This window comes from Stegostoma tigrinum, chromosome 8 (genome assembly GCF_030684315.1).
Source record: "Stegostoma tigrinum isolate sSteTig4 chromosome 8, sSteTig4.hap1, whole genome shotgun sequence".
Classification (NCBI taxonomy): domain Eukaryota; kingdom Metazoa; phylum Chordata; class Chondrichthyes; order Orectolobiformes; family Stegostomatidae; genus Stegostoma; species Stegostoma tigrinum.
The window spans coordinates 13,044,469-13,064,356 of NC_081361.1; the positions used below are offsets into that span (position 1 = coordinate 13,044,469).

Genomic DNA, 19,888 nt, shown 5'->3' on the forward strand with positions numbered 1-19,888 from the left:
ATCAGTCACTTATTGGGACAACCTCTTTATTGATATTAGTTTATTTTGGCTATTATTCAATGAGATTTCTGGGAGGTTTTCTGTAACTTCGTGAAGACAGGTGCAAAGTGACTGCTTAACTTCTCTGCCACATCCCTGGCTCTCGACTGTAAATTCTCCTGTCCCCACGTGTAATGGGCCCTGCAGTTGTCCAAGCTAATCTTTTCCTGTTCAAGAACTTTCCTTCCCTCAGAAGCTTTTACAGTCTGCTTTCATATTTCCAACAAGCTTGCATTCACATTCTCTTTTCCATTGTTAGTAACTTTCTTGGTTGTCATTTACTGTGTTTTCATTTGGTGCCAATCCTCAGAATCATGTCTTTTTCTGGCATCATTATAAAGCATTTCTTTGATTGAATGTGATCTTTAGCTTTCACTAACCATGGTTAATTTATTATTCCCGTTAGGCGTTTCTACCTCAGAGGAATGTATATCTGTCTTAGACAACATATTGGATATTCATATCCATGGTCATCATGTAGCTATTCTCTGTAATGGCAAATAAATCACACCCATGTACCTCAATTTGTTCCTTTAGGCCATTAGCCTTTTTATGAATACAATGTGTATTCGGAGAGAGGGCTCTTAATTCTGCTCTTTTTAACATTATTCTCTGTTCTGTTCCTATCAAACAGATGACCACATTAATATTTCTAATAAGCCATGCGACTTGCAATGCACCACTACTGATGGAGAGAGGCAGTTAATGGTTCCTGCTCAGGATGGAACATCATGCCGCGACAGAACCTATCAGGGTGTCTGCATTACTGGCCGATGTGAGGTAAGGCTGATGTGTTTGAGTAAACTTCGAAGAGTCCATCAAATTGAAATGCTGGAAATGAGCCCTCCGTTGAAGTGAAAACAGTGTCTAAGAGTTGAGGGTGGACAGTGTAGTGCAATGTATTTGCTTTAGATAACGTTATTCCAACACTGATTCTGCACAAGTATCCCATGGCGTTTCATTGAGTTGCATTGAGTAGGTAAAACGGAAGATTAGTCCATTTTGCCACGAGCTAGATTGTGCCTGGTTTGTATTTCAGTTGCATTTGCTCTCCTTTGTTCCGTAGCCCTTAAAAAGATTTGAATATTGAAGATTGACTTTGTGTTGTTATTTGGTATGGAGGAGAAGGGGTTCGTATATTTGTGATTCTATAGTAATGAGTGAGAAGTTGAGGGCTGGATCTTGCCAAAGTTAACATCAGAAAGAAAACAGTTCGAGAAAAAAAATGACGGTTCAAAACTACCGATCAATTTCTGAGACCTGACAGTTTCTGCTGCAAGGCCTGAAAGGAAGTGGCTGAGGAAATTGTGTTGATCATGATCGTTCAAAAGCAAACTCGATGCAGGAATTATCTGTTTAAATTGGAAAATTGCAAATATACCCCTGGTGTTTTAGAAAGGTGAATGACAGAAATAAGGAATGGATCAGTTAGTTTTGGGGACCTAATTTGAATCTGTCATTAATGTAGATAATCTATACACAACAAAGACCTGAAGCATTTTGAGCGTAGTGAAGGGATGAATTACAGCTATGACTTCTTTGCACCACATCTCAGAAGGCAGAAGGGAGATGTTGGTCTTGATGTCATCAGTTAGAAGATGCACGTAAAAAACACACCCTTTGATATATTGAACTTGCTGAACATTGTCCTTGGCCAGTTGTTCTTCCCTGGGAACTTACATAATATTGATTGGGTCTAGATTCAAATCGGAATCTAAGTATAGTGCAATGGTGCAATGTGTTGACACAGGGGAAATAATAATAACAGAAATGAAATAGCTCCACAGAAGTTGCCATCCCGTCACCGAGCCACCCTTTATTTACGCGTGGAAAGACCTTGACTCTGACACAGCCTCATCAGAGTCAACACCCAGAGTGTCAGTATCCCTGATACTTCTCTTTTTGTCTGTCAGCCAGGGGTCCCCGATTTGAACAGATATACAGCTCCAGTCACGGAACTTGTATGAGGTCCACCTGGCTGACCTTGTTACAACAGCTACATCCCTGCCGCCCTGAGTCTGAGGACATAGGCTGGCCTGCTTTTTTGGAGTGTTTCAGCGCTGGATAAGGTTCCTCTGACTTGGCGTATGATATAGGCAGTGTAAAATGCATGGGAGCTTGCCTCTTGTGCAGGGAATGCCTTGTTGGAAATTCACGCTTCTTCCACTGGCAAAGATATCGATGCGGCTACATGTACCGCATACACCTCGGATTCAGAAGACATGTCGACGTCTGACAGACGGGATGAGCCCGCATGTTCCGGCAGCCTTTCCCACTGTTCCAAGAGCATGGCGCGTTTTGCTCCCACGCCGTTTGCGGGTTTGCTGCTTTCATGTGGCTCAGATGCTTGTTGAGGACTGTCGCACCAACCTGAGCTTTATATGTCATGGGACCAGACCTCACATTGACCATGCCTGTTGCCCAGGCCGGGCCATTCCCACGGTTCCTACACCAAACGTCATCACCTGTAGCAAACTCTATCTTCCACTTGGAGGAGTTTTGGGGCTGGCATTCGCATTCCCAATGCCGTTTCACCCTCATCCAGGTCCGAGAAGGCCAGGTTTAACCTGGTGTGGAGACTTCTACCCATTAGCCACACTCCCAATGCTATTCCTGGCATTGTATGTCAGGTATAATCAAACATGAACTGTGACAGCTTGGCATCTAGCGAGGCTAGATACTGTTTTTCTAAGTCTGCCTTCAAAGCTCAGACTGCTGTTTCTGCTAGACCAATGATTAATGGATGACACAGAGATGTCCTTATATGATGAATACTGTTCAACTTTAGGGAATACTCAAATTCCCTGCTGGTAAATGATGGACCGCTATCTGTGACCAGCACTTCTGGAGGGTACACATATTGAAATAGATTTGCGCAGTTTTTCTAATGGCATCGCCATGTTTGACAATGAACTCAACACATGTCCAGCCACCTTGAGTGGGCATCGCCAATGACTATGAACATTGAGTCCATGAAAGGACCTGCACAGTTGACGTCTAACTGAGCCCAGGGTGTACCCAGCCACTTCTACGAATGTGGGAGAGCTGCTGGCAGTAACTTATGTCCTTGTTGGCACACTGGGCACTGCCCCACCAATATGGCTAAGTCAGCATCTGATCCTGGCCAGCAGATGGAACGTCTTGCCAACGTCCTCATTTTGGAAACCCCTGGATGATGCTGGTGGTGTTCAGCCAGTATTTGATTGTGACCACTACTCGGGACATTCACTTTTGCTCCCCTTAATAATATGCCATCATCTGGTCTCTCCAGGTCCAAAAATGTTTCAATTCTGGTTACAATGGCCCTAAGGTTTCTCCCATCATTACCAGCTGTTTCAGTTTTGACAGGACCAGATCTTTCGCTGTCCAAAGTCTGATATTGTCAGCTGTGACTGGTAGTGTGCCCAGAAAATCTGAAGCCATTACAGACTCTTCTGTTGGTGGTACCATCAGTGATATATCTGCCAGCAGGAGGTGGCTCCATATATCTGCATTTACTACTTGCCCTCCCGGGGAGTGCTCCAAATTGTACGTACAGGCACTTAATATTACAGCCCGCCACCGTATTCGTTCTGAAGCTATGGGCAGCTTGTCCTCTTTAAGTAGGCCTTGCAGGGGTTTGGGGGTCATTATTACTACAGATTTATGTCTGTGAAGGTATTGGTGGAACTTTAAGACTCCAAATGTGACTGCCAATCTCCTTTCTCTATCTGGGCGTATTTACGCTCTGCATTAGCCAAAGTCCTGGGTGCATATGCTGTTGGGAGTCCCTCTCCATTCCTCTTGCACCTATGAGCTAATACTACCCCCCGATGCCATATATGGAGGCATCGCATTTCAATACCAGATCTCGCTTAGGATCATGGGGTGCCCACACCTGAGAGAATGATAACTGTTTCTTCACTTCACTGAAAGCTTTGGCTTGGCTGTGTGACCATTTCCAAGGCTGACCAGTCTTTAAAAGTTAATGCAAAGGTGCCAGGTTGGAGGCCTGGTTATTTATGTACTTTCTATAATAGTTTATCAGCCCAAGATATGGGCCAGGGGCAGGCAGGTGGGGACTAGTTTAGTTTGGGATTATGGTTGGCATGGAGTGGTTGGACTGAAAGGTCTGTTTCCGTGCTGTATGATTATGACCATGATTGTATGAAAGCTGATTGCATTGCTTTTCAAAAAGCTGGGACAGGTATGATGGGACAGAATACCCTCTGTATATGCGGTCTCGTTCTATGATAACTCAGCAGGTCTGCATTAGAGATGTTAGGACCTGGAATTGTTGGGATTGATAGCTCCCTGTAGACTGAAGGGATTGTCACCATTTTTAGGTTGGAGTGGAGAAAGTTTCCCCTTCCATCATTTGAAAGGTAACTCTGTAGCTCTTTGGTAGAAAGTCAGCTGCCCAGAGTCCCAGTCAACGTAATACATGTTTCTTTGCAGCCTGTTGGTTGTGATGGTCTCCTGTACTCCTCCAAACGGCTAGATAAATGCGGACTCTGTGGTGGTGATGGCAGCACCTGCTTCCGAATCTCGGGCACCTACCGACGTGGGATTACGCATTTAGGTAGGTGTGGTAACTAACTGTTGGTCTCACTTAAAGCAATAGAATATATATACATTGGTTATGAATGGAAGGGAAGGCCTCCCTACCTTCATCCTCAGGTGTTTTCCACAAACATCTTGGTAAGAGGTTACACCATAGCAGCTGCCCACTGGAAATGCATGCAGTAGCTCCTTGATGTACATTAGACGGTGTGGGATGGGTATTTGGCTTCTGTGTTAAATGAAGGCAATGGATTGGTGGGGTCATTGGTGACATTAATAACAGGAGCAATGGTGGCAGAGTGGTAATATTGCGAGATCAATAATCCAGAAGCACAGAATAATACTGACCTTCAGTTGTTATAAAGACCCGACTGGCTCACTAATCTCCTTCAGGTAAGGAAATGTGTCACTTTCACCTGGCCTGGCCTACGTGTGAGCCCAGACGTATAGCAAAGTAGTTTACTTTGAAACCAGCCTCTGAAATGACAAAGCAAGTTGTGGCGTTTAGGGATGGACAACACGTGCCTTGCCTGTGACACTGATGAAAGAACTTCTTAAAAATCCCTTTACATTTGCAGGGTACATTTAATATAAAAATGACCCCTGGGAAAGTTATGAGGCAGAAGTTGGCACCTTGCCACAGAGGGGACATCAGACCAAAAGACCATACAGAGTTAAGGTTTAAGGATGGTGGAGAGGAAGCTGGGGTGGCAGAGAGGTTTAGAGAGTGCGTGCCAGAACTTTGATCTACGGAATCTTCCATCATGGCTGCCAAAGGTAGCTTGGAAGAAGTGGAGATGCCTGAGGGGACAGTGTAATGTGGTCGTATTTCCAGATCCTACGGGAACTACTTATCATTTAATGGCTTGGAAGGTGTCAGATCAGTTCTTTTCTGTGATACTTGAATGAGCTTTTCACATGGGTTTCTTTCTGAAGCTGAAAACTTTGAATTGAAACTCAAGAGTTTGGACAGGCCTCACAGGCTTCTCACAGGCTACTCACAGGCCTCCCCCAGGCAACTCCACCGTCCCTGTTTTAGGATGTAACTGATGTGATTTCTGATTTGACAACCTTCTCTCCATTTGCATGGCAGGTTACCTCTTCATTACAAACATTCCAGTTGGCGCTTCCGACATCCAAATAATTGAAAGGAGGAAAACAGAAAATATTTTAGGTAAGAGATAGTAGGAAGTGCCGATGCTGGAGAATCCAAGATAACAAGGTGTAGAGCTGGATGAGCACAGCAGGCCAAGCAGCATCAGAGGAGCAAGGAAGGCTGACGTTTCGGGTTGAGACCCTTCTTCATTTCTGAAGAAGGGTCTAGGCCCGAAATGTCGGCCTTCCTGGTCCTCTGATGCTGCTTGGCCGGCTCTGTGCATCCAGCTCTACACCTTGTTTTCTAATATTTTACGTAGCTCTTGTTAAGTTACTTCAGACTTTTTGTCCCTCCCCTACTTCCTGCTCACCTACTCTACCCTTATTTCAGCTGTGTATCTAATCACTTGTTTTACCTACTAAAGCTCTTGCAGATGAAGGTGGCTACTTTTTCTTCAATGGGAACACAGCGATTGACAATCCTCGGAATTTCCGGGTGGCTGGGACAGTATTTAAGTACAGGCGACCTGCGAATCCACTATCTGATGGCTTTGAATACATTATTGCCCAAGGGCCTACCAACCAAGGATTAAATGTGATGGTATGTAGATCTGACAACAGCAACAGTAGGCTTTCTACCTATAAATCCCATAAATTTTATGACAGCCAAGGGGCATAGGTTCTTTATATTATAAGCCTTAATATCTCTCCCAGTCAACAAAGAAATCTAGGAGCCAGTAGCAAATAGAATCCCTACAGTACAAAAGCAAGCCATTTGGCCCATTGCATCCATACTGACCCTCCGAAGAACATCCCGCTGCATTTCTCATGACTAACTCAAATGCCCTGCACGCTACGGGCAATTTAACACGACCAATCCACCTAACCTGCATGTCTTTTGACTGGAGGAGGAAACCAGAGCTTCCCAGAGGAAACTCGCACAAACACAGAGAGAACGTGCAAACACCACACATTCTGTTGCCCAAGTGTGGAATCGAAGCCAGATCCCTCATGCTGTGAGGCAGCAGTGCTAATCACTGTGCCACCCTTGGTGATGTTTACGCAAGTGAAGTTTATCTGAAATAAAATGCAAGGTGCTGGAGAAACTCAGCAGCATCTGCAGAGACCGCAATTTAAGTCCAGTTGCTTTTCTTTGAATCAGGAAGGACTATCTTCCCTGCTGTCCTCCAGAAGGCAAAGCACCTTTGCTGGGTTACTGTTGCACGTGCCTTTTTTGTACACCTGGGCTAATTTGATAAACTGTTTGCCTACAGAGCACATGTTCTCCCATTGCTGTACATCAGCCAGCCAGACCTTGCTGCTACCATCACCCCCATCCCTCTTGCGCCCCCATCCCTGTCGTGCCCCCAATAGCTATATCACCATTTCTAGTTCCTCCCAAGTTCCTGTCCTTATTGACACCTCAGTGCAGGAATGAATTGGAATTCTATGCAATAATTAAAAGCAGTGGTCATTCTGCCCATCATTCTTGTGCCAGCTCAGTGTACAAGCTATCCAATTGGTCATAATCCTAGCGGAGGACTGGTTTGCTCAGGTGGCTAGATGGCCAGTCTCTGATGCATGTTGGTGCCAAAGTGTGGGTTCAGTTCCTGCACTGGCTGAGGTCACCATGAAGGATTTACCTTCTCAACCTCTCCCCTCACCTGAAGCCTGGCAACCCTCAGTTTAAACCACCCTCAGTGGTCTCTGTCTAGTGAGGGAGCAGCCCTATGGTCTGGTAAGATTTATGGTGACTTTAGCTTGACTCCTTGTCTGTTTCCCAATAGCTCTGCCAATGTCATGAAAGTTGTTCTATGATCTATAATTTGTGGCCAGCTGCAAGTGACAGCACTGTCCTCTGATCTTGAAGAATTTTGCACAGTATCAATGACCCATGTGGTGAGAACTTTAATTCTCTCGATGTGCAGTTGATTGTAGCTTTATTTCTCAGCCTCATGCCACAATGCAATTAACAATCTTCAATGTAGTTCGATGTATGAAACGAAATTCTGCCGATAGCAAACCAAAAAATGTGTACAATTAATCTGCTTTACTTTGTGAAAGTTTTAATGCAAGCTAGCTAAAAATGGGAATGAGTTGGGAGCTGAAATAATCATGAATAAGCTTTGAAACAAAATCAGTCTAGTTTAAAAAACCTCACAATTAATTGGAATGGAGAAACAAGCTGTTTTTCAGAGTCAGAATACTTATTCAGCAATAGTTTTTGTTCAGATTTCCATAAAACATCCCAATAAGATCTCATTGAGAAAGGCAAATTTTGTGTAGGATTTCTAACAGTGAAATCAGAGGAAAGTTCTGATTTGACTCATTGCTAGGTTGTAGAGTGGGGCACGAAATTTCTATAAAAATTGGAAAACTAAACAGATTCTTCATAGCTGATGGCCTATTAATCAAGCAACTCTTTGAACCAAATCTAGTATTTCTATGACTAGTAAACCAAAGTGTACAAAGAAAATTAACAAAAAGAACAACTTTCATGACTGCTTTGATCATTCTCTGAGGCTGTTGACAAAAGCCTAAAGCCTTATTTCTAGGAAAATAAAACCGAAAAAACTGTGGATGCTGGAAATCAGAAACAAAAACAGAACTTGCTGGGGAAGTTCAGCAGGTCTGGCAGCATCTGTGGAGAGAAATCAGAGCAAATGCTACATTTTCAGTGACCCTCAGAATGGGGGAAGGATCTGAGGCAGGGTCACTGACCCCGAAACATTAACTCTGATTTCTCTCCCCAAGTGCTGCCAGATCTGCTCAGCTTCTCCAGCCATTTCTGGTTTTTGTTTCTGATTTGTAGGAGACCCCAGGGTAACCTCAGAGGATTGGTAGTTTTGCAATGAGCAGTTAGTAATATGTCCATTCTTCTCCCAATGTGAAAACACACCCCATACATTGTAACATTGAGGGTCTTGCATCATCGGAGGTATTTATTTCTGGATGAAATACTACACCTGGGTCCTGATTATCTGCCTATTATTCCACAGACACCATTCAAAGAAGAGCAGGGGTGTCTTCCAGTCTCTTAGCCTACATTTAGCTAGCTATTGGCATCACTCAACTCGACCTCATTGCTTTTTTGTGGGAATGTGTACAAATTGACTGTTTTGTTTGCCTGCATTATAACAGTAACTGTACTTCCTGGGCTGTAAAGCTCTGTTGGCTGTCCTGAGTTCATCACAGGTGCTATTTAAATCCCAGTTCTTGCTTTTTTTTTCTGGAGCAGGAACCCTTATTTCCATCCAGCAGCACAGTAAGTGGAGCAGGAAATCTGTGCATTCACTGCATTCTGAAATGCAGTGGAAATAAAGGCACAGAGACGTGGGACACCTGTCTATTATTAACAGTGGAATCCATGGCAAAATGGAACATTCAAAACTTTGCATTTACTGTTGCAAACACAGCGAAGGAGTGTGAGTGCCCTTCCTTGAATGGTGCTCGAGGTTCCCCTAATTAATACCATTCTTCAGAACACTTTCTCCTCTAACGATGAATTCCTTATTAAAACCAAAACACTCGGCAAGTTCTGAATTTATGCATTTTGCACGTTACTGCCAAATTTATGTTGTTCTCCCCCTCCCCTCCCCCCACACTGTCAAATGAACTGCTCCACTGGGCTGCTGATCTGTACCATCAAAACATGAAGACACTGTTTGTGAGGAGCACGGTTGAGATGGAGGCTGATATCCAAGGGATAGCCACTTTACAAACTACTTAAAAAGACAGCTACCAGGGAGTGGAATGCTCTCATTGCAAAGAAAAGCTTTTTTGCCTTGCCAAGTATAAAGAGCCCTTTCTCTCCCACTGGCATTGAGAAATCAATTCATTGTCCCCGTCACCCGTTGCACTGAGTTGATGCCAGTGTGCAGTTCCTTTTCAAAAAGGAAGATCCGTGCATTCATCCTTTGTCATTCTGCCAATCAAAATCCTAACATGCCCAATCCTAATGGCCCCCTGGCAGTGCCTACACCATGTGGATGACTGCTATGCAAATAAAAGACCCATTACTGTCTCCTGAAGGATGGATGACTGGGGATAGGGTAAAGGAGTGATGTGTGAAGCCGCCATTTATTTAGAGGATAATCAGTGTTAAGTCCCATAAACAGTACTGGTAAGAATGAGCTGCAGACCTGTCATGGCACTATGGAATCAATTGGAAGGAATCCCTTGTTGAGTTAGTGCAGAATCTCACTTCCAGCCAGCCACATCTCAGAAGTTTAAAGCAGTTTGTTCAATTTGGCAGTAAGCCAGAGCAGGTAGAATATTTGTTTCTTTTTAACACTGCTTACATGGGAGACTTAACATTAAAAAAAACACACTTTATATTAAAAGTTCTTCCTTGTATAGTACCTCGCCCCCTAATATAAGCTGCGATATTTCAAAAGCAGCTTTTGGAAAGTTTTGAATGTTGCCTTTGCTACTGAAGAGCTAATGTGCAATGTGACTCCAGCATTAACTCTTGGATTGTGCTTCTGACAACAATCTCTTCATCTTATGATGTTATAGGTCAGCAGCCCTGAGGAGCAGTTCATTTGACAGGAGGGAAGCAACATCAGTTTTGGCAGTAAAATTTAAGGTATATATTGAGGATTTTGAAAATATAAGTTGTATGATTATCACATGACTGTCATCGCTGGGCATTATGTCCGTGTCTTGGGCGCTAATCTTTTTGTTTTATTGAGTAAATTGTTTAAAATTATTTTCCATGTTATTATGTTAACCAGACATTCATCAGGCAATATTTCTCATCAGTCTATTTCCAGTAAATCCCTAAAGCTAGATACCTTGCAGATGGATTTGCTGTAATGATGAAAGAGTGTATATTGCTTCATGAATTATTTTGTTGAATGCTTCATAGCTAAGATTGAGAACAAACTGAAAAAAGCATGGCTTTATAAATCGGGATATCGAGTGCAAAAGTAAGGACATTTAGCTGAACCTTTATGAATCGTTGTTGGGTCTTAAGCTGCAGCATTGTGGCCAATTCTGGCCATCACATTTCTGGAAGGATGACAAAGCCTGGGACAGGGTGCAGAGGAAATTTAATGGAATAGTTTTAAGGAAGAGGAGTTTGAAGGGAGAGACTAGTATCTTTAAGTTTGTACTGCTTACAGCAAAACAGCTTAAGGGGAAAAGTAGGTGAATTGTGAAAACTTTATGAAGGGCTTTGACAGAGTAAGTAGAGGTAAACTGCTTACAATGGCAGAGGTCACAGATCAAATATAATTGGCAAAAGAACTAGAGGTGAGAAGAGGAGAAATGATTTCACACAGTGAGTTATGATCTGGAATGCACTGCCCGGAAGGATGGTGGAAACAGATTTAATGGTAGTTCTGAACAGGAAATTGGATACCTCAAAAGGAGCAATTTGCAGACCTCTAGGGAGAGAGCAGATGAGCGAGACCGTATAGATCATTCTGTTGAAAAGTTGTCACGGTCGCCACAAGAATAGTTGTTCAGCCTCTCTGTTTCATTGTTGAATAAGACCCCAATAAAATATCTGTTGATACTGAAGGCCCGTATTTCGTGGCCTTTTAAGAAACTAGGTGAGATATTTTCTCAGATGTCCAATGCTGACACTTTATAGCGTTTGCCACCCTAACCAGTATGTGATACTGGTATGTGGTAAGGATTATTTGAAATAGCTGACCAATCCCCCTTTAGCTCGGACCTTTCTAATGGATAGTGGCAGAGGATACAGCACTGTAAAATATCTACACAATGGACACTGTTCTTAGATAACTAGTTTATCACATCATAGCAATAAGTACAACTACATTTGGTGAGGTGTAGTTACTGGGACCTTAGGGAGCTGGTTCAGATCTGTCGGATCCCTCTGCAAGCGAGAAAAGAGCTCCTTGTCTCCACCACTGACTGCGTGTAACATCAGTAGAATGGGTGGAGCCAAGGTAACATTTATCCTCTTATGAGCCATTACCTTAGATAACAACAGGATCAATAGAAGACCATTTAATCCCTCAACTGTAATCCATTCAATGCCAAAGTTCATATACTCCCCTCTATTCCATAATCCTTAACTTTCAATTACAAAAATGTATCAATCAATCATTTTAAATCAGCAATTGATCCAGCATCCATTGCCGTTCGCAGAAGAGAGTTCCAAACACTTGCCATGAGGATGTCTTCCCTTACATCAATCCTGAAAGGTCTGGCTCTAATTCTTCGCCTATGTCCCTGGTGCAGGATCCTCCATTAGCTAAAATAGCTTCTGTCTCCCCTGTCGATTGTCGGTGATAGATTCAAAACTGCAAAAAAACCCAATACTTCAGCTTTTGAGTCCTAGGAACTACAGCCCCCCAATCTTACATAAGGCAGTTAACCCACAGATTGTTCTGATAGATTTGCATTGCATTCTTTCCAAGATCATTTATATCTTTCTGAAGGGGTGGTGCTCAGACTCTTCACAGTTCTGCTGGGGTGAACTGAGTTGGGCTTTGGAGAGCTGAAGTTTCTTTGACTTTTTATCCTCTAGGTAGAAAGACTACCATTCCACTAACATTTTCGACCAGGAACTGGTCCTGACATTTACCTGACTGTGCAGATGGCTTTTGATGCCTGTTGTTCCTGTCTTTTTTACACATTTTTGATCCATTATTTGAGCAGAAAATGTTCCTGCTGTTTGTTTAAGATGGTACATTTTGTGCTGATTAAAGCAAATACCTGGGAAAGGAACATCTCGGTCAAGCTAATCCAGAGCCTTGGAATTCTGCAGTGAGGAACTCCTGAGCTGACTCTGCAAAGCCTCCAAGGCAAATGTCAAGCTTGGATGAGTGCAGCTCCAACAACACTCAAGAAGCTTGACACCATCCATGACAAAGCAAACTGTTTGAGTGGCACCCCATTTCACATCCTTAATATCTGCTGTTTCTACCACTGACAAAAAGTGGTAGCAGTGTGTACCATCTACAAGATGTAGAAATCCACCAAGGCTTCTGAGATACCACCTTGCAAAGTAATGATCACTACTATCTAGAAGTACAAGAGCAGCACATACATGCAAACACCACCAACTGCATGTTTCCCTTCCAGTCACGCATTATTCTGACTTGGAACCATATTTTCCTTCCTTCATTATTGATCGGTCAAAATCCTGGAACCCTCTTTCTCATAGCATTGTGGTTGTGCCTACCCCAGAAGGTCTGCAGCAGTTTAAGTAGGCAGCTCGTCACAGCATGCTCCAGAACAATTATGTACAGACTAGCAACGCACAAATCCCATGAAGGAGTAAAGAAAAAGTAATGCCTCTTGTTAGTTTTAGTTGTTTTGTTCTGCTGGAAGGACGTGTTTTGGTCTAAGGGACGGGTTTTATTGGCCATCTCAGGATAGGCTGAGTGGTGGGTTTGGAAGAACAGTAGAATAAAGGAGAGGAGAAGGTGTTACAGTGGTCATCTCATGGTCATGTCATCCTGTGAGTGGTGGGGCAGGTAAAGGACAGTCCTGCCATTTAGAGAGCATTTAAGTAGCAATGAAAGCCTTCCCACCTCTACTGGCATTTGCATAAATGGAAACTGGTGGGTGAACCAATGTGGTATGCTCTAAGGATGATGGACCTTCATATTTGTGCACTCTTTGACCTATGGAACGTCCACAAAGGCAGTAATGACTGCCCCCATGGCAACAACACCATGTGACCCCACTAATCTCCCCCCAGACCCTACATTCCTAGAGACAAGGGCTCCTTCCATCCATTGTCTCCACTTCTGATCAAGTAGAGCACGGTGGCCACGGCTCCAGGCAGTGGCTGGCCATCTTCTAGCCCTACTGACAGCCAAACATGCACAGACAAGGTTTGGCTCGGGGCTCCCAGAGTGGGTTTGCATTCCAATTTTGGCCTGTCAGCATCGCCATCGCCCCTTCACCAGCGCTAAAGTCGGCCCCCTCATCACAGCGAGGAATACTTGTACGATCAGCATTCTGTACTGCTCAGACAGGCATTTCCACTTCCCACCAGCCACATGCATTGTATTGCCACTTGATGGGTTTGCCTAGTCTTGGATGATGTTGGGGGGACGTGGGTCCTGCCTTAACTCATTTCTCACACAGCCAGCGGAAAACATGTCTGACTCATCCAGATCAAAGTAGAGGTCCAATAACTGAAAGGACGTGTTTTAATTCCAGAGAACGGTTTTTTAGGTGGAGTCCTGTAGGTAACCACAGTTCTTACCTATACATAAGTATTGATGACCCGGTTTGCTTGTTCTGACCTTTCTTTTAGGTTTTATACCATCAGCTTCAAGCACTAAACCTGGGTAGCCCCAGGGCAGGCACTGCAAACTCCATTCCCTGCTCATGTTTCCCAGTGGTCTAGCTCAACTATGACTGTAGTCAGCCAATCCTTGTAGACTGGTCTGGTATTTCCACATCCTACACATCTTGAGACCTGAGATTGTGATTGCAGTGCAGTATCGACTTTACTTTGAGAATCTTTTCAAATCAGACTGTTCAGAAGGAAAGAAACTGACTTGACTTCAGGGAATTCCTCATGGCCAATGTAACAACATCTGAAGTGCAATCACAGTCATAAAATTAGTAGCATAGTGGTTACATTTGTTTGTACTAGGATTCTACATGCACCAGCAGACAATGGCCAAATCAACTGTTTTACCAATGAAAATTAATTAAATAAATATTGGCCAGGACACTAGGGAGAACACCACCTCTTTTCCTCGGAATAATGCCACGGATTGCTTTATGTCCCATTTGGTTTAGCGTCTCCTCTGAAAAATGGCACCTTCTACAGTGCAACACTTCCTTTGTCCCTCACTGGACTGTCAGGCTGGTTTTGTGCTCAAGATCCTGGAGTTTAGAATCTATTGACCCAAAAGCAAGAATGCTACCACAGGGGACCCTGGATGATGGTTTAAGATTGGTTAATGTTCCATGTTCAATGTTTTACTACACAGCTGTCCAGTTGTTATGAATCAAAAATGTATTGACCTAATGGTGGCAAAGTTAACGATGGATTCATGAATGGAAAATCATGTTTGACCAATAGTTTGTTGACGATGATGTATTTAATTGCATGGAGAAGGAATAAGCAATGAATATAATGTATCTGGATTTCTCAAAAGCATTGTTTTGTTCAAAACATATTTGAAGAGTAAAGAAATCTTGCTCCAATCCTATGAGGCTGATCTGGAGTACTGAGTGGAGCATTGCTCTTGTTATTTAAGAGCCAAATGGTCTACTCCTATCCCTATTCCTTATAATCTTAACAAATAGGGGTAAAATAACACATTTCATTTGCTTAGTCAAGGATTCTTTTAAAACACCCCTCTTACGCCTCAGGACAAAGAGTAGTTTGACATGGTCTGATATCTCTTTGCACCAATCTTATTTGTAGTTTTTTTTAAGCAGTACCATCAAGGCTACTGCTACTCTAATTCTTCTTTTTTTTGTTCATCCACAGCTCCTTACCCATCTCTGCACTGAAATCCTGACTCATTATTGTCTCCTGACAAGCAAATACAAATAGTAGTATTGCTGAATTGCCTTCATTTGTAGAATGCTCGCGCCTCACTCCCTTTAGCCTTATTCTACCTACCTGGCTGTTTAAACTCAATCTTGTCATCAACTAACCACCAGTGGTTTTATCTCCACTGATCTACATCCGCTGTTGTCCAATTGTTATTGATCTCCGTCCTTTCTTGCATGGGTTCAGGTCAAGAACGATGCTCTAAAGGAAATGTCGGTAAAGTTATTCAGAGATAGTAGGAACTGCAGATGCTGGAGAATCCGAGGTAACAAGGTGTAGGGCTGGATGAACACAGCAGGCCAAGCAGCATCAGAGGAGCAAGAAGGCTGACGTTTCGGGCCTAGATCCTTCTTCAGAAAGAAGAAGGGTCTAGGCCCGAAAAGTCAGCCTTCTTGCTCCTCTGATGACGCTTGGCCTGCTGTGTTCATCCAGCTCTACACCTTGTTATCTCAAGGTTATTCAGAGCTGTTTTTGTTGCTGTTTGGTTTTCTGACGATTTCTCTTTCTGCTAAAACAGTACTACAACCTCAATGGGAAGATGCCACATGTCACTTATGAGTATACGATCCCACGGCCGCCTATGCTGAAGCCTGCACCGCCTGTTGAGAGTCCATTCTACTTCAGTGTGCCTGAAGCAAAGTTCGAGGACCGTGGCAACAACTGGCATCAAGTCAAATTCCACCCAGGCCCCAACGGTGAGCCACAGCTTCCTGCTGATGCAGCCAGTCTGCTTCCTTACAACAATCATAGCGAGATTTGCAGGGGTCAGGATGTTGCAGTGATGACAGCTTCATCTCTGACCCGGACCTACAGGATGGGAATATCATTCTCATTGAAAAGGACAAGCAGGATTGGGAACTGTATCCTTCAAACTCAAACCCCTGACGTTATCAGTGTTGAGTTTGACAAGTCACAAACTGAATTCCATGTGAACTGAGCAGCTCAGGAAGGAAGGTTTAAAATCAGTCTGTAAATATGCTCAGTTCAATATTCCTTTAGGTTTGTGTGTGGAGCTCTTGCTCCCCTTAGCTTTTCCTGAATTCCAGTAAGTAACCTGTTATGCAGCAGCAAGGCTTTTAAAGTTAAGATGAAGGGTAGATCATCGGGCTTCTTGAACCTGTTTAACCCAAATCAGGACTGGTCTGTATCTGAACTCCATTTACCTGCCTTTTCTCTATACTCTCCTAGAAACAATCTAGCAATCTGACTTTTGAGAATTTGGCCATCTCACCACTTCAACCATCCCCACATACTGTCCTTCACCTTTGACTGTCACCTTTCACCATCTCTATCGTCTTTAGCTCACTGTTCTAATTCTACCACTCTCCTGTTCACCAATCTGATCTAATTGCCCCAAGACTCCCCTAACTCCTCTTCCCTGCAAGCCCTTTGCAACCCCCTTTGGGTTCCTATCAGTCTGAAGTGTCCTGTAGTAATCTCAGACCCATCTGTACCTGCATGTCACGTTCCTTTGCTCTCATCAGCACCAAGCTCACTCTAGAACACGCCTGTCTTCATCACATAAGAAATGAAAGATTTGCATTTGCATAGTGCCTTTCACAACCTCGGGACATTGCAGATCTTTTCTTTTGCTGCCAGGACAGTATTTTAAGATGTAGCTGCTGCGGGATGGTGGCAGCTAATTTGCACATAGACAGGTCCCACCAACATCATGAGATAAACGATCAGATAATCAGCCAAACAAGATCCTTTACACCTGCCTGAGAGGATAAACAGGGCTGTGGTTTGAAGCCCAAACAGTTGTTCCCTCTGACCAAGCACTACTGCTCCAATATTGAAACAACTTACAGTCAGGATTATGTACAGAAACATGGTGGGATATGAACTCTAAACTTTCAGACTTTGAGATTACTATTGAGTGTTGGTTCACATATCATAGTAAGTTATTTTTAATCAAACTGGAAATTATTTCTAATCAAATTGTAAAGCTCTGAATAGGCCAGAACATTACACCCCCTCTACCTCAGCAAGATTGCTTGAATTTATACTCTCTGTGCTTAATTTCTGCTTTTGTTATCTCTTGACTATCCCAATGCATTCTTGACTGTGTGGTCTCTCACATTGTCCCCTCTGAAAATCACAAAATTAATCCCAACAGTTAGATTTAAAGCTGTACATGAGAATTTGAAATTTTGCCAGTATCGAGCTCTCAGACAGCATTGCGAACAGACGGAGGTGTGGAAAGGTTTTGTGCTTGTGAGATTGTTAACACTGAACCAGACCTCTTGAAAGAGAGGAGTATTGTCATCAATCAAGAATTCTGTCTATCATAAGATTTCATAATAAACAATAGCAGCCTGTTTTAGGTGGGCCACATAGACCTGGACAAAGATTTTTAAAACTAGAAAAAAATAAAAATTCCAGCATGCATACCAGAGTAGCCGTTAGTAGACTGCACAGCAGATTGAGGTCCTTATGGTTCTCCTCTCAAACTCTTTAAAGGAAAGTTGAGACAAAGACATTTTGCCCTTGTACAAATTATATTGGATTGAGAGTATAATTTTCTTGACATATTTATTTCTTCAGGTGGCTTTAAAGATTGTGTGCAATTTAAAACAGAATTGCCACATCATGGTAGACTGTCAATGTAGACAACTCTGCTGATATTAGCCATGAAATATGTCAATGTATTGACTATCTTTAATTACCATATGCTCAACTGTATAGTATTCATTACTACAGCAAACGTTTTATTAATTGGCACTCATGGGATCAGGAGTGTGCAAGTTGATTAAGAGGTCCACATAATCTATCTAAAAGCATACACTAAGTAACAGAAACCTAATACGGAGTATACACATCATTGTTATACTTTATTTACAGCATAAATCACTTTGAGTCATGAAGTCATACAGCACGGAAACAGACTCTTCAGTCCAGGCAGTCCATGCCAAACATAGTCCCAAATTAAACTAGTTCCCCCTGCCTGTTCTTGGCCCATACCCCTCCAAACCTTTCCTATTCAGGGACTTACCTAAGTAACTTTTAAACATTGTAACATTGTAACTGTGCCCGCACCCGTCACTTCCTCAGGATGTTAATTCCATACATGAGACAACATCCATGTAAAAAATTTGCCCTGCATGTCTTTTTAAAATCTCTCTCCTCTCACCTTAAAAAAATACGCCCTCCAGACTTGAAATCCCGCATCCTAGGGAAAAAAAAAGCCCCTACCATTAAATGCTAGTGCAACTTTGTCTTTAGTAAGACTTATGAGCAGAGAGCCTTCTCACTTGTACCCTCAACTGACTGCTCAGGCATTGCGAAGATCGTGATGATACAGTAAATTTCAGGTATATATCTTCTACTGGTTTATCAAGAGTGCTGGTTCGCAAGGTGCCAGTTAAAACAAAGTTTGCTGTATAATATAATTTAGAATTAATTTTTATAGTAAATATTCATAAGCAAACATATGCAAGTCCGTGAAATATATCGCTGTTCCTTCACTGTCACTGGGTCAAAATCCTGGAATTCCCTCCCTATGGGCATTGTGGGTCAACCCACAGCAGGAGGACTGCAGCGGTTCAAAAAGGCAGCTCACCACCACCTTCTCAAGGGCAACAAGAAACGGGCGATAAATGTTGGCCTGCCAATGATGCCCACATCCCACAAAATGAATAGAAAAAGAAATGTTATATTCTCAACCTTAATTCCTCAAAATATCCACAGATAACAAAATCTTCACATTCCTAAGCTACGATTCTGTGAGATAATATTGGTTGCAAATATATTCTATCCTGAGATAGTGTTGCACCTCTGAGAACTCCCAGAGGGAGGACATTTTGAAATCGGACTTCGACTGTAGCCAGAAATGTTGTCTAAGTTCCAGCAATGATCTAGAATCTCCCTCAGTTGATGTTTTAGGCTGACATGATGGTTTAATTTGTTGGGGATATAGATAATAGAAACATTGACATGTAAATTTTGGGTCATCCAAAACTTGTAAATTTGCCCATGGCCTCATCTCTTCCTACTTCCATAATCCCTAGTGCCATAAACCGCTTGAGATAACTGCATGTGGATTTTAATTGTTGTGCAACTGTGGCTGTGTCTTCAGTTAACCTGGTTCCCACACCCCTCCATTTCACTTGACTCGCTTTCCTCCCTTTAAAACCTCTTGTCTTTGTCCAGGCTTTCGGTCACCTGAACGTTTGGGATGTGGGCGTTGTTGGCTGACCAGCATTTCTTGTCCATCCCTAGTTGCCCTTGAGAAGGTGGTGGTGAGCTGCCTTCTTGAACCACTGCGGTTCACCTACTGTGGGTTGACCCACAATACCGTTAGGGAGGGAATTTCGGGATTTTGACCCAGTGACCGTGAAGGAGTGGTAGTACAGTTCCAAGTCAGGCTGGTGAGTGGCTTGGAGGGGAACTTGAAGGTAGTGATGTTCCCACATGTCTGCTGCTCATGTCCTTCCAGGTAGAGGTGGTCGTGGGTTTGGATGGTGCTGTCTGAGGATCTCTGGTGAATTTCTGTGATAGATCTTGTAGATAGTAAACACTGCTGCTACTGAGCATGGTGGAGGGAGTGAATATTTGTGGTTGTAGTGTGAATCAAGCTGGCTGCTTTGTCCTGGATGGTGTCAAGTTTCTCGAGTGTTGTTGGGGCTACACTCATCCGGGCAAGTGGGGAGTATTCCATCACACTCCAGACTTGTGCCTTGTCGATGGTGGACAGGTTTTAAG

General features: G+C 43.1%; 1 protein-coding gene across 3 annotated transcripts in view; it reads left to right on the forward strand.

Moving 5' to 3' along the window:
- si:ch211-267e7.3 (ADAMTS-like protein 2) overlaps positions 1 to 19,888 on the forward strand; it is a 111,006-nt gene that overhangs the window by 45,347 nt on the left and 45,771 nt on the right. For all 3 annotated transcript variants that reach the window (XM_048538797.2, XM_048538794.2, XM_059647761.1), the window contains 5 exons: positions 674 to 819; positions 4,477 to 4,600; positions 5,675 to 5,755; positions 6,102 to 6,277; positions 15,702 to 15,879. In XM_048538797.2, the coding sequence (XP_048394754.2) occupies positions 674 to 819; positions 4,477 to 4,600; positions 5,675 to 5,755; positions 6,102 to 6,277; positions 15,702 to 15,879 (705 nt within the window). The remainder of the gene's footprint in view (positions 1 to 673; positions 820 to 4,476; positions 4,601 to 5,674; positions 5,756 to 6,101; positions 6,278 to 15,701; positions 15,880 to 19,888) is intronic.